Source organism: Vulpes lagopus, chromosome 2 (assembly GCF_018345385.1).
Source record: "Vulpes lagopus strain Blue_001 chromosome 2, ASM1834538v1, whole genome shotgun sequence".
Classification (NCBI taxonomy): domain Eukaryota; kingdom Metazoa; phylum Chordata; class Mammalia; order Carnivora; family Canidae; genus Vulpes; species Vulpes lagopus.
The window spans coordinates 95,518,705-95,532,423 of record NC_054825.1 but is presented as its reverse complement, the minus strand read 5'-3'; the positions used below and the strand labels follow the sequence as shown (position 1 = coordinate 95,532,423).

The 13,719-nt window shown below is 33.8% G+C and overlaps 1 protein-coding gene across 3 annotated transcripts in view; it reads right to left on the bottom strand.

Moving 5' to 3' along the window:
• The window catches only part of STXBP5 (syntaxin binding protein 5), a 168,291-nt gene that overhangs the window by 15,194 nt on the left and 139,378 nt on the right, over window positions 1–13,719 (bottom strand). For all 3 annotated transcript variants that reach the window (XM_041740439.1, XM_041740441.1, XM_041740447.1), the window contains 4 exons: window positions 12,062–12,301; window positions 10,255–10,624; window positions 9,136–9,301; window positions 88–199 (listed from right to left, as the gene is read on the bottom strand). In XM_041740439.1, coding sequence (XP_041596373.1) covers window positions 88–199; window positions 9,136–9,301; window positions 10,255–10,624; window positions 12,062–12,301 — 888 coding nt within the window. The remainder of the gene's footprint in view (window positions 1–87; window positions 200–9,135; window positions 9,302–10,254; window positions 10,625–12,061; window positions 12,302–13,719) is intronic.

Below are 13,719 nucleotides of genomic sequence, written 5' to 3'. Positions count from 1 at the left end.
GTGATCATAATTTATACATAAGAATTTAAATGGCTTGAATGTTTCAGTTTTACAGATACAATATCCAAATTAAATAAATCAACTTACATAGTTCTTCTCTATCAAGAGATTGTGCACCACCTCCAAATAAGCCTTTAAAGAATCCCCTGTTTGGTGCTTCAGGTGCTTCTACAGGAGTGAAGAGTTCACCCAACATCTCCTTTAAAATCAAAACAAACTGTAATTGGTAAAGTTACAGGGAAACTCAACTATAATTCACAAAACTGTCACTATAAACTCTAACTTAATCTTATAATCTGTTGAGATTCACAATTAATGAGCCTGTTTCAAGTGACTACATCTAGTACCTACTGATCTAGTCAAACAGTTGACTGAAGCAGCATAATTTGCTGCTTGCTACTTTGGCTAGATTATTTTCCTTATGTTTCAAGCAAAGATGATGTTCTTGCTTAACTGTAACAAGATTTCAATCATTATGACAAAATTTTCCCATAATTCTTAACAGGATTAATAATTAGGTCTTCCTACATTAGGAATAAGAAAAGCTACCAGTAAATGTGAAAACTTTAGTGTGATGATGATGATGATGATATACAGTTTTGGAATTACCATGTTCAGCTGAGTCAGAAAATTAGTAATTTAGAAAGACACTTCTTTTTTCATAAACATAGCCTAGGAAGAGAATTATGCCCATGCGCGTTTTATTAATAAACACTAACAGTGCCAAGTTAAACAAGTCAAACAATTAAAGTCTCTTTATATTCCATAAAATATTACAGAAAAATTTATTTGTGTTTCAGTAAAAAGACTATTGTTTAGAACAGGCAGCTGACAGCAACTGTGCGGTTAATGGTTCTTTGTGAATAAATTTTAAAAGGGACTATACTGCCTGTCCTGAAATTCCTTTTTCTTTTTATAAAAAAAGAACTATTAAAAATGATTGACAAATAATAAAAAATTATTATTATTTTTTATTATTTTTTAAAGCAAACTATATTTACTGTTTACAGTAGCAAAGGACAACAAATCATGTACAAATTGGTGAATAAACAGAACAGAGCCAGCCGACCTCCCACCGTCGCCCGGACAGCAGAACACAAAGGAAACACAAAGGCCTTCGGCAAGATTTCAGGCAGGTGAGGGACGATGTCGCGGTCCCGCTCGGGGACTAGGACCGGTGGCAGTGGGTGCGCATGCAGCAGCAGGAGAAGCAGCCGTGTAACTGGTACAGAACAAAATCACGTCCTAAAGCATACACCCCACACCTACTGGGAAAGCAGCGCAGCCCACATCCACGAGGGCAACGCCAAGTCACCACTGCAGGGGCTCCACCGCTAACATACTGAAATTCCAGAAATGTGGCAGGGATATGGGAAGGTTTCTTTCTATATTGTTTGAAATTGCTGTCACTATTCTTCAGAGCATAGAAATGGTAAACTAACTCAGGAGACAAGAAAGGTTGCTGACATGTTATCAACTTTGTAGATAATACACAGAGAGGGAAGAGGAATTTCTGTAAGGATGGTAGCAATATTATTCATAAGGCAGCTGGGAAGCTTTAGAAGCAAAATAAAAATACAGTGAAGCTTTGGGATTGCATTTCTGCCCACTTAAGAGAAGAAGCTATGATACAAAAGGCAAGTACATTATTGGTTCCAGGTAGGAGTTCTGCTGTATCTGGTTTTACATTATTATAGCTGAAGATAAAGCATGTACTTTTTAGAGTTTCTTCCTTAGGGCTGGGCTATGAAAGTTAATAAAGGATGTCAAAGATTTTACTTTTAAGTATATTCATATTAATGTTGTTTGTCCAACCAGATTATAAATGGGAAGAGGTAATTGTTAACAAAATATAATACGGAGTTTCATTTATAATGTTGAGGTGGACTGAAGCCTATACATTTTAATTTTCTTTTCTCTGATATTCTACGAAGTGGAGTAAAACCGGAATGAAAAATTTCAAGTCAATAAGTCAAACATTTTAAAACTTATCGTAGAATATACTGATAACTGTTATATAATACAAATTTATATTACAAGGTGATTTTAGGCATATTCCCAATGTGTAAAACAGATTCCCATTTAAACTGTATCTACTAAATTGATACAACCAAAATGGCAAACAGCTACCATTTGAGGGTCTTTTATGAGTAACATGACATATAACAAGTGATAGTGTAAAGATAAGCATTTTAAAATTTATTTTAGAATTATGGTTTACAGCTCTTTATTTGGTGTTTACTGAGCTTATAACTTTACAAATGTAAAGTAAGAAATATTTAAAAAATATGTATTGTGTAGCTTGTGTTTCCTTGTGTTTCTTTGGAAAGCCTTCTCTTGCTCCTTCTGAACCCCTCATCTCCAAGTAAATGCTGCTTTCTCTCACTACAGCTTAATTTATATTTTCTTTAGTTTTATATAAGTGGAATCATACAACATTGTGAAGTTTTTCTTTTTATTTGCTTGCCTTATTTCACTCAGTATAAAATTACTGTGAGATTCATCCATGATACTGAATGTTATCAACCGTTCATTCCTCTCTATTGATGACTTGTATACTGCAATTTGATTATTCATTGATCTGTTGATAGACACTTGGGTAAGTTTCCAGTTTTTTGGCTAGTACAAGTAAAACAGTTACAAATATCAATTGCCTCTTAAGTTAAAAAACTAGGAATAGAATGGCTAGATACTTGGTTTATGAATGTTTAACATTTAAGAAACTGCTGTTTTCCAAAGTGGTTGTACTATTTTTTTTTTTTTTTTTTTTACATTCCCAGCAGTGTATTAGAGTTCTAGACCCTTTCCATCCTTGTAAGAACTGGATATGATATTTTTTTAAAAATTTGAGGAAGAGAGAAAGAGAGCGTGTGCCCATGCACACATGAGTCCAAGAAGGGGGAGGAGCACAGGAGAAGGGAGAAGGAAAGGGAGAGAATCTCTAGTAGATACTGCTGAGCATGGAGCCCAACACCAGGCTTGATTTCATGACCCTGAGATCAAGACCTGAGTTGAGATCAATGGTTGGATACTTAACTGACAGCAATCGCATAGTATTCTTTTTAATTTTAGCCTTTCTGGTAAAAGTGTTTAATGATATCTCATTGTGGTTTTAATTTATAGTTCTTTAAGGCCTAATAATGCTGAACATCTTTTCATGGTGAAGCATCTGTTCAAATATTTTGCCCATATTTTTACTGAGTTATCTTCTTTCTGTTGACTTTTGAGAGTCCTTTACATATTCTGGATATAAGTGCCTTATAGATAAATGTTTTGCCAAAGTTCTCTTCCAGCTTGTGGCTTATCTCTTTATTTCTTAAATGTTTTTGATGAGCATAAGTTTTAAATTTTGTTGAAGTTGTCAATTTGTTCTTTTACAGGTGGTGAGTTACACCTGTTCTTTTACAGGTGTAGCTAAGAAATCTTTGCTTAGCCCAAGTTAACAAAGATCTTCTCTTAGGTTCCTTCTAAAAGTTTTACAGTTTTAGGATTTACGTGTAGGTCTATGATCCATTTTGAGTCCACTGCTTTATATACTGTGAAACATGAATCAAAGCTCTTTTTACTTTTTTGCATTTTAATATCCATTTTTTCTAGCATAATTTGTTGGAAAGGCAATTCTTTCTCAATTGCATTGTCCTCATGTATTAGTTTATAAGAACTCTATAGTCCATTCCACCAATCTATTTATCCAATTTGATGCCAAAATCATGTTCTCTAATCACTGCAGCATTACAGTAAATCCTAAAATCAGGTGGTGTAACTTTATTCTTTTTATTCAACTTTATTCTTTTTCAGAGTTGCTCTGCCTATGCTAGGTCCCATACATTTTTATATGAATTTTAAAATAAATTTCTCCCAAAAAATTCCCACTAAAATTTTTGAGATTGACTCAAATCTATAGATCAATTTTTGGAGAACTGATATTTTAATATTGAACTTTCTGACCTATGAACAAGGTACATATTTCATTTATTCGTGTTATTAAAAATTTCTCTCAGTGTTTTTGTGATTTTGAATGTAGAAGTCTTTCATATTTTTGTCAGATTTATCCAAAGTAGTTCGTATTTTTTAAGGCTATTATAAATGGTTTCATTTATTTAAGATTTTACTTATCTAAGAGAGAGAGAGAGAGAGAGAGAGAGAGAGAGCGTAAGCACACAAGCTTATTTATTTATCTAAGAGAGAGAGGGAGAAGCAGACTCCCTGCTAAGCAGGGAGCCAGACATGGGGGGCTTGATCCCAGGACCCTGAGATTACAACCTGAGCTGAAGGCAGATGCTTAGCTGACTGAGGTACCCAGGCACCCCTAAATGGTGTTTTTGAAATCTCAATTTCCAAATGGCCATTGCTAGCATAGATTTTTTTAAAAAAATATTTATTTATTCATGAGACACACAGCGAGACACAGGCAGAGGGAGGAGCAGGCTCTATACAGGGAGCCTGATGTGGGACTCAATCCCAGGACTCTAGGATCGTGCCCTGGGACAAAGGCAGATGCTCAACTGCTGAGCCGCCCAGGCGTCCCAGATTTTTTTTTTTTTTATATTAGTCCATATCCTGCATTCCATCAAATTGTCTTTATTTCTAAAAGCTTTCTGGATATATTTCATAGATAGATAATCATGTCATCTGCGAATAACTGGTTTACATTTTTCCTTTCCAACTGAGATGCTTTTTCTTTTTCTTGCCTGACTAGAACTTTAAATACAACACTGAACGAAGTATTGAGACTGAACATCCCTTTCTACCTACTGATTTTAAAGAAAACTAATTCAGTAACTCATCACTAGGTATTATGTTAGGTATAGATTTCCTTAGATGTCTTTTAAGCTCCCTTTTATTCCCTTGCCTAGATTTTTCTCTTTTTTAATTAGGAATGGATGTTGGATTTTATCAACTGCTTTCTTTTGGTTTACTAATATGGTGAATTTTATCGATTGACTTAAAAATGTGAAGTCAACTCTGCATTCTTGGGATAAATGCCATGGTAATTTGTCATGCCAGAATTATCCTTCTGATATATGGTTGGATTAAATTTGGTAAAATTTTGTTCAGAATTTTTACATCTATATTTGTGAAGTATATTGGTCTATATGTAATTTTCTTGTGCTTTGTCTATTTTTCTTTCTTTTTTTTTTTTTAAACTTTTTTTTAATCTTTATTTATTTATGATAGTCACAGAGAGAGAGAGAGAGGCAGAGACACAGGCAGAGGGAGAAGCAGGCTCCATGCACCGGGAGCCCGACATGGGATTCGATCCCAGGTCTCCAGGATCGCGCCCTGGGCCAAAGGCAGGCGCCAAACTGCTGCGCCACCCAGGGATCCCCTATTTTTCATATCATATTAATTGTAGCTTCTAGAATGAGTTGGGAAGAATTTCCTTACTTCAATTTTTGAGTTTTGTGTAAAACTAGTATTATTTCTTCCTAAAATGTTGATAGAATTCACCAGTGAAGGTCTCTGGGCCTGGAATTTTCTTTTCAATTACTACAATAGATACAGTACTCTTCAGGTTATCTATTTTTTTCTTTAGTAAGCTTTGGTAATTTGTGTCTCTCCAGGAACTTGTCCATTTCATCTAAGTTTTTGAGTTTACTGGCATGAAGTTGTTTGTTTATAGTATTTCCTTATTATCCATTTTATATATTTGTAGAATCTGTAGTAATGTCACTTCTCTCAATTTTTGATTCTGGTAATTTTTTAAAAAATATTTTATTTATTTATTCATGAGAGAGACAGAGAGAGAGGCAGAGACACAGGCAGAGGGAGAGGCAGGTTCAATGCAGGGAGCCTGTTCTGGGACCCGATCCTGGGACTTCAGGATCACACCCTGAGCTGAAGGCAGATACTCAACTGCTGAGCCACCCAGGTGTCCCTAATTCTGGTAATTTGTAACTTCTCTCTTCATAATCAGACTGGCTTGAGATCAAATTTATTGATTTTAGAGATCAAACTTCTTCAATGTCTAATCTGTTGTTAATCCTATCCAGTATAATTTTTATCTCAAACGCTGTAGCTTTTTATCTTCTGATTTTGGTCTTTTGCATCTTCCAGTTAACTTTCTTAATGTATGGAATACATTTATAGTAACTGTTTGATGTTCTTCTGCTCGAATTCCAATATTTGTGTAGTTCTGGTTTGGCTTCCTAGATTATTTTTCTCATTATGGGTCATATTTTCAAGACAATCTGACTGGACACTAGATCTTCTGATTTTTACCTTGTTGAATACTGGATATTTCTCATTTCTCTAAGTTGTCTTGACCTTCATTCTCGGATACTAGGAGATATTTTGATCCTTTTGGGTCCCACTTTCATAATATGTTAGGCAGGTCAGAAGCAACACTCATTTTTAAAGCCAATTATTCCTCAACTAACGAGGCCAGACCTTCCTGGGATCTACCCAATCATACATTAAAGTAGGCTGAATAATGGCCATCTAAAATATCAAGTTCTAATCTTTGAAACCTATAAATGTTACACTTTGTTAAAAAAAATGGGGGTGGGAGGATCTGTGAAAATGTGACTATTTTGCCATGGGGAAATTATCTTATCTGGATGGGTCCTAAGACCAATTATATAAGTGTGGTAGTGAGGTAGAGGGAGATTTGACGCAGGCAGAAGAGGAGGAGGCAAGGTGACTATGAGGGAGAGAATGGAATAATGCAACCATAAGTCCAGGCATGATGTCAGCTAAAAGAGGATGGAAGGAGCAAGGTCTCCTCTAGAGTCCTTGGAGGGATCTATGATCCTGCCAACACCTTGATGTTGGCTGAGTGAAACTTACTTCAGATTTCTGACTTCCTGAAGTGTGAGAGAATAAATTTATGTTGTTTTGGTCACTAAGTTTGTTGCAGCGGCAAGTGCAACAGACACTTCAGAGTCTGAAGTGGTCAGACTCTGCCTCAGTACCTTCCCTCTATGCATGTATAGACATGCATAGACTATCAAGACATTAAAACTGGAGCACTTCTTTTGTTTTCTGTCTCTCAGGGATCACCTTCTTTCATTGCTTAATGTTCAGGATCTTTAAAACTGTCGTTTTATGTTTATGTCTGCTTTTTTGGGGGTTACTTCAGGCAGGCCAGTTAATATGGTCCCTATTATTCCATCTTGGCTGGAAAATCCATTAATGTTTGTATGCATCGTCCTTATTTTTTTGGTTAAACTTAAATGAATGCACAATGCATTAGGGCACTCTGGAAACCAAGGTATACAGTTTATATTTACTACAGATTTTTACCAAAGCATTATTTTTAGGCACTGAAAATATAGAGTAAATAAAATGTCAATAATGTTCAAAGAAACATTCTAACACAAACTGCTTAGAGTTCATTTTTCACTTATCTTTATATCACGAGGGCACATAGCCGATACTTATTAAAATAAACTGAGTTACTAAATGACCTTTTCATTTAAAAATAAATATGTAAGGCTTAGTGCCGCTGATAGTAATTTTTACTGAAATAAGAGAAAACACTGACCAAAGAATAGACTTGATCCCAAAAAAGTGATGAAGTTTAAAATTTTGAGTAACTGAAAAATAAATAAATAAAAAATAAAAAATAAAATTTTGAGTAACTGAATTAAGACCACATTTCAGATGAAAATGAATTAAGAATATATTCGATTGTCCATTATTATTTTTAATACATTAACATTTTACTAGTGAAAGGAAACACTAAAGAAAAATTTTATTTTCCCCATAAAAAAGCAAAAGTTTAATTCAGACACTGAGGAAACTTCAAAAAAATATTTCCACCCAAATATAAGTGGAAATTTGTATCTAAAATATCAGATCTGTAATTGATTCATCCTCAAGGTTTATTATATCATTAGAAGTACATTTCTAGGACAGTCTAGCTTACTGAGATAATACTAACATCTGACGGTATATACTCTGTATTAAGCATTATGCTAAGTACTTTATGTGCACTATGTTTTTTAATCTGCATCATATCCTATGGCATGGACACTTTTTAAAATCCTGTTTTGAAAGATGATGAAGCTCAGAAATAGTAAGTAACTTGCCGAAGGTCACATACTTGTGTAATTATTAGCAAGGATGGGACTTTAATTCAGTCTTGATACTAAAGCTCATATTCTAAAAATGAGCCACAAATTCATTATAAGTAAGTAAAATAGGGCTAATTGCAAAAACTTTCATTATAAAGTTCCCTTAGATAATGGTTTCCTCTAAGTATTAATTTTTTTATCTCAATATAAGAGTACTTTTATTTTGAAAGGTGAAATTAAACTGATCATTTGTAATATACAGCTGATCTTTGAACAGTATGAAGGTCAGGGGCCAAAATGCCCTGCACAGTCAAAAAATCCATGTATAACTTTTGAATCCTCCATAAGTTTACTAATCATGTACTGCAGACCTTACTGATAATATAAACAGTGGATCAGCAAATATTTTATGTGTTATATTATAAACTGTATTCTTACATTAAGGTAGGCTAGAGGAAAGAAAATATTAAGAAAACCACGAGGAAGAAAAAATACATTTACAGTGTTATACTGTATTTACTGAAAAAAAAATCTGTGTATAAGTGCACTTGTACAGTTCAAACACATCTTGTTTAAAGGTCAACTGTATATACAAGCTCACAAGGCGCTTGAATATTAAAAAAATTTTGTATTTAAATAATGTAGTCTTTCATAAATAGAACAAAAATATTCAGAGGAAAACTATAAAATATTATTTTTTCTTATATGTATCTACATCCTTATGAATACAGAGTATATGAGAAGGGATGATGCAATGTGTAGATACAATTATTTGCATATTAACACACCTCCTTAAAAAGGATTTCTTTGTGTGTGTATAATAGATATTTACTATATGTGGAGAGTGGGTATAAAATATATGTAATATTTCATATTTCTCTGCCATCACTGGGTAGAAAAAATATGGATGAATGAAATAAGTCCCTCTTACAACAAGAGTCAGATGAAGTTATTTTATCAAAAGTCTCAAAGCAAATGCTCTGGAAAGGCAGGTTTTGGATTTTCCCATATAGGCACATTTGTATACTCCTGAGAGTGTAAGAGATGAACAAAAGTTAAGGGACATTAGAGAAGATTTCATCCCTGAATAAATTATAGTAATATTTTTGTTATTTACCTGAAGATTTTCACAGGTCTCTTGACTGTAAGTGAGTCTCTGGATTTCTGTAGGTGAAACAAGATATAAAGCTTGTCCATTGTTGGTGAAGCAGAATGTTCTGGCTATCCGCATGTTGGTGAGGGGCAAGTAATACACATCCAGTAGAGGCCTTAAACTTGGCAAACTTGAGAAAAATATTAAAAAGTGGTTAATAATAAACAAGGTAGGTTTGGAAAACAGTATGGAGGGGTTTCAGAAAGTTAAAAATAGAACTATCTTATGATCCAGCAATCACACTACTAGGTTTTTACCCAAAGAATACAAGAACACTAATTCAAAGGATACATGAACCCTTATGTATACTGCAGCATTATTTACAACAGCTAAGATATGGGAGCAGTTTTTTTGTATCAATACATCTATGTATCTATGTATCTATATATACACATGCATATATGTATATATATATATGTGTGTGTGTGTGTCATATACACACAATGGGATATTATTCAACCATAAAAAGAATGAAGTCTCGCCATTTGCAACAACATAGATGGAGCTGAAAAATATAACACGTAGTGAAATAAGTCAGTCAGAGAAAGACAAATACCATATGATTTCACTCATATGTGGAATTTAAAAAGCAAAACAGACGAGCAAAGAGGATAAAAAGAGAGAGAGAAATCAAGAAATATTCTTAATTATAGAGAACAAACTGATGGAAGATGATGGAAGAATGGGTTAAAGAGGTGATGGGGATTAAGGACGGCACTAGTCATGATGGCCACTGGGTGATGTATGAAAGTATTGTAGCACCATATTATATTCCTGAAACTAATACAAAACAGTATATTAACAATTGGAATTATAAAAAAAATAAGGAAGGTAGGTTTTAGTTTTGAACAAAGTATTACAGAAGGCAAAAAAATGGCAGGACCTTATAAACCTTTATGATTTAGAGGGAGATAAAACTAATTTGTGTTCTTCATAAACTTGTTTACTATTAATTGAATGAAAATAAATTCTCAGTGTCTAAGACTGTAAACATAAGCATTTAAGTGGAATATCATTCTGTAGTACTATGTTTTAAGGGTGTAAATGCCACATGTGTTTTCTTTAAAAATCTTTAACTCTTACCTAAAAGTCATAATATGTCCATTGGCACAGAAACAGGCAAGGCAAATACTGTTACTCAATGCTACAATATCTCCACGAAGCACAAAAGAGGTCTCTGTAATGTTTTGCTTATAAGCACAGTTCTGAGTTGGCAGTGAGATGACTTTTGCTTGCTTTTCAGAACATATCACTGCATACTGGTTTTCACTGATTTCCTGAGAAGAGGACGGGGACACGGAGACAGGCCGTCGTTTCTTTAATTTCTCCTTTTCATCTTTTTCTTCAGGAACATTGTGTTCTCTCCAGGATTCATATGCAGGTGGCACTAAGCAGCCTGTGGTATCCAGGAATGCCATTCTCAGGATCGCTCCTTTTAGCCTCAATATAGTACCTAAAATATGGAGGTTTAGTAGATAACAAATATTTTAAACCTCACAGCAAATAGGTCTATTCCAACTGTGACACATGGTAGCCATTCAAAAACATGTACAATGCATATTATACTGAAATTGTATACCAGCTTACTGAAGGGATTCAATCTTCAAGAATGTATCTGAATCCAGAAAAGAAATCAACATTATATGCCCCAACCAGATAAATACTGGGATGCCCAGAACTATGTCTTCTCTCTTATCTGACAAGTGTACCATCAACAAATTTGAGAGCAAGTGGATGGCATCTTAAGGTTGCACTGTCCAATATGGTAGCCACTAGCGACATGTTGCTACAGAGCCTCTGAAATGTGGCCTATCCAAATTGAAGCATGCTGTGAGAGTAAAATACATGTCAAATCTGAAGACTTAGTACAAAATATAATTTAAAGTAAAATATCTTAATAATTTAAAAATAATGATTACATGCTGAAATGAAAGTATTTTGGATACACGGGGCTAAATAAAATGTTATTAAAATTAATTTCACCTTGTTTTTTTGTTTTTTGTTTTTTACTTTTTAATATGGCTATCAGAACATTCCTTATGTTGCTTGTCTTTCCAGGTTTTTTTTTTTCCCTATATACAGAAGATTAGTAAGATTACCATCACTATGTAACCTTTTCTAACAACTAGGCATACAGAACATACTCAAATATTTATTGAGCTGAATGAATAAATCAAACTGTTTCTTTAATGTAAAGATAGTTCATAGATTATCATTAAAATCATAATTACATTTTAAGTTCTAAATAATGTTAAAGTCCACTGTATAAACAAGGGATACACTAATGAGGTACAATCATGTTTTTTTTTCTATCTAAATCAGCATAAATTAGTAATGAAAACCAGATTTTTCAGTTATTTCCAGGTCAGGCTCCACATATATTTGATGAAATTTAATCTCCTTTTCAATATATGAAGGTCATAAATTCTTTCTTAAGATCTAATAAGTCACCTTTTCCCAATACTTTAAAGAAAACTAACATTTTAAGACTCCACATTTAGATATTAAAAACAGCCAACTGTATGATGCTTAAAAAAATACTTTTTGCTTTTTCTCCTAAATATGGTATCATTCTTTTTGCTTACAGAACATAGCATTTTAAGGTACCCTAGAATGCATTAGAACAGTTTTTTTTTTCATTTTCTAATGTAGTAATCATTTTAGACATGATCCTAGAGTTAAAAAAAAATCCAAAACCTAAATGTGATTGTATAAATAAACAATATTCTGGAATCTTTTTCCATGGATTCCTTCATTAAAAACAAGACTACATCTCCATTTAGTTTACATTTTAGAATTCTTAAATCAATTAAAAAATGAAAAGTGAAGTCTTCTACTAAATATAACAAGTCAGATCTTCAATATAAGTATAGCATGAAAGTATACTTACCACTTGGAGAGACAATTACTGGCTGAAGAAGCCTTTGCTCTCCTCCTGGGGGAAGGTTCAGTGCAATGACAAGCACTGTTCCCAATGTAGTACCAACCCATAAACATGGGGAGGGAGAGGAATCTGCCTTTCGAGTAAAAGTTTCACAGAAATGAAGAGCAGAGATTGCTTCTCGAGATTCTTTATCAATGCTGGTTACACTGGAACTCCGTGATCGGCTGAAGGAATTATCTTTTATATCTGAAATGATTTAAAATGATGTGAGATTGCCCAAGTTATAAAATATCATAAAAACTTGGCCAAATACTTAGTCTGCAAAAACACAAAACCTGTAGCATATTTTAGTTTTCTTTTAATTGAAGAGAAAAACAATTTACTCTTTATGTTAATTTTTTCCTTTGCTTAAATATAAAATACAAACAGATAAATTCGCACTTCTCAGAAGTGAGCTGGGTGCATTCCAGTGAAGTTTTGTATGTGTGATCTGCATGGTTTTTAATGCAGCACTTTGTTTTGTATCCTGGTTGCTTTTCTAATCTTAGACCTTACCACCTTCTTTTCTCATGATGTTGTTTCTTCCTTTGGTAATATAACTTCATGGCTGGGTAGAATTAGAAAACTATGGGCATTTTCAGTTGTCTACATTTTAAAAATGCACTTAGAAGTAACTCTGATTCTACCTTTAAATTTGTTGAATGAAGAACTTTTTTTCAAATATGTCCACATGAAAGCCTTGAAGCCATAAAAATTTAGCCTTCATTTTTCTCAAAAGACATTTTAACTGTAATCAACATTCATCCAAGGCATTTTACATCAAAACATATTAACTGGCATCTGGCTTATACTTAATTGCATACCAGGTATAATCCCTTTATCTGGCTCTTTCTGTAATGACAGGGATACTTCAACATTAAACTAATAAACTCTTTCTTGTCTTCAGCTACCTTCTTCACTGTGGCCAACTGCAAATTTACCTTGAGCCTTGGCCTCTTTTCTCTTGGAATTAAATTTCCAAATTTATGGGAATTTTTTCCTCTTATGTCTCACTATGCAAAATCAAAATACATCATTTCCTCAAAGTTCCAAATTCTTCTAATGGCACTTATATTCATGACAATCTTGTTCTAGGGAACAACACTTAAAATGAGTTTCAATTTTGCTCTTCCCTTTCACTTTATCTATACATCTGATGGGATGCCAAGTCCTGTTATTTTATTCCAGTGTTATTTCCTTCTTTCCACTACCAATCAACCTCCATTACCCTTTGTTCAGGCCTTCATCACCATTCATCAAGACTGCTGATAATTCCCAAGTGGTCTTCCCACCTTCATTCTGTCAGGCTTCTAACACAACTCAATTGAATTTTATAAGGTACAGTCATATTTCTATCACTTCTATTTAAAAAATCTTCAGTGGTTCCTCTTTATTTGATCATGTTTAATATCTTACGCAAGTTTTTAAGATTCTCCACAAAATACTTCCAACTCTTTCCTGGCCCTATCTTCAGTACCTTGTGGGAATAAGCGGTGTCATTTATTGCTCACCAGACATTCCTTGCACTCACCTACTTCACACTTTTGCTTGTTATTTTCTTTCTGACTGGTTCCTGTGCCTCCCCCTTTTCTCGATCTGTCAAGATTGTGCATAATTATATGCCA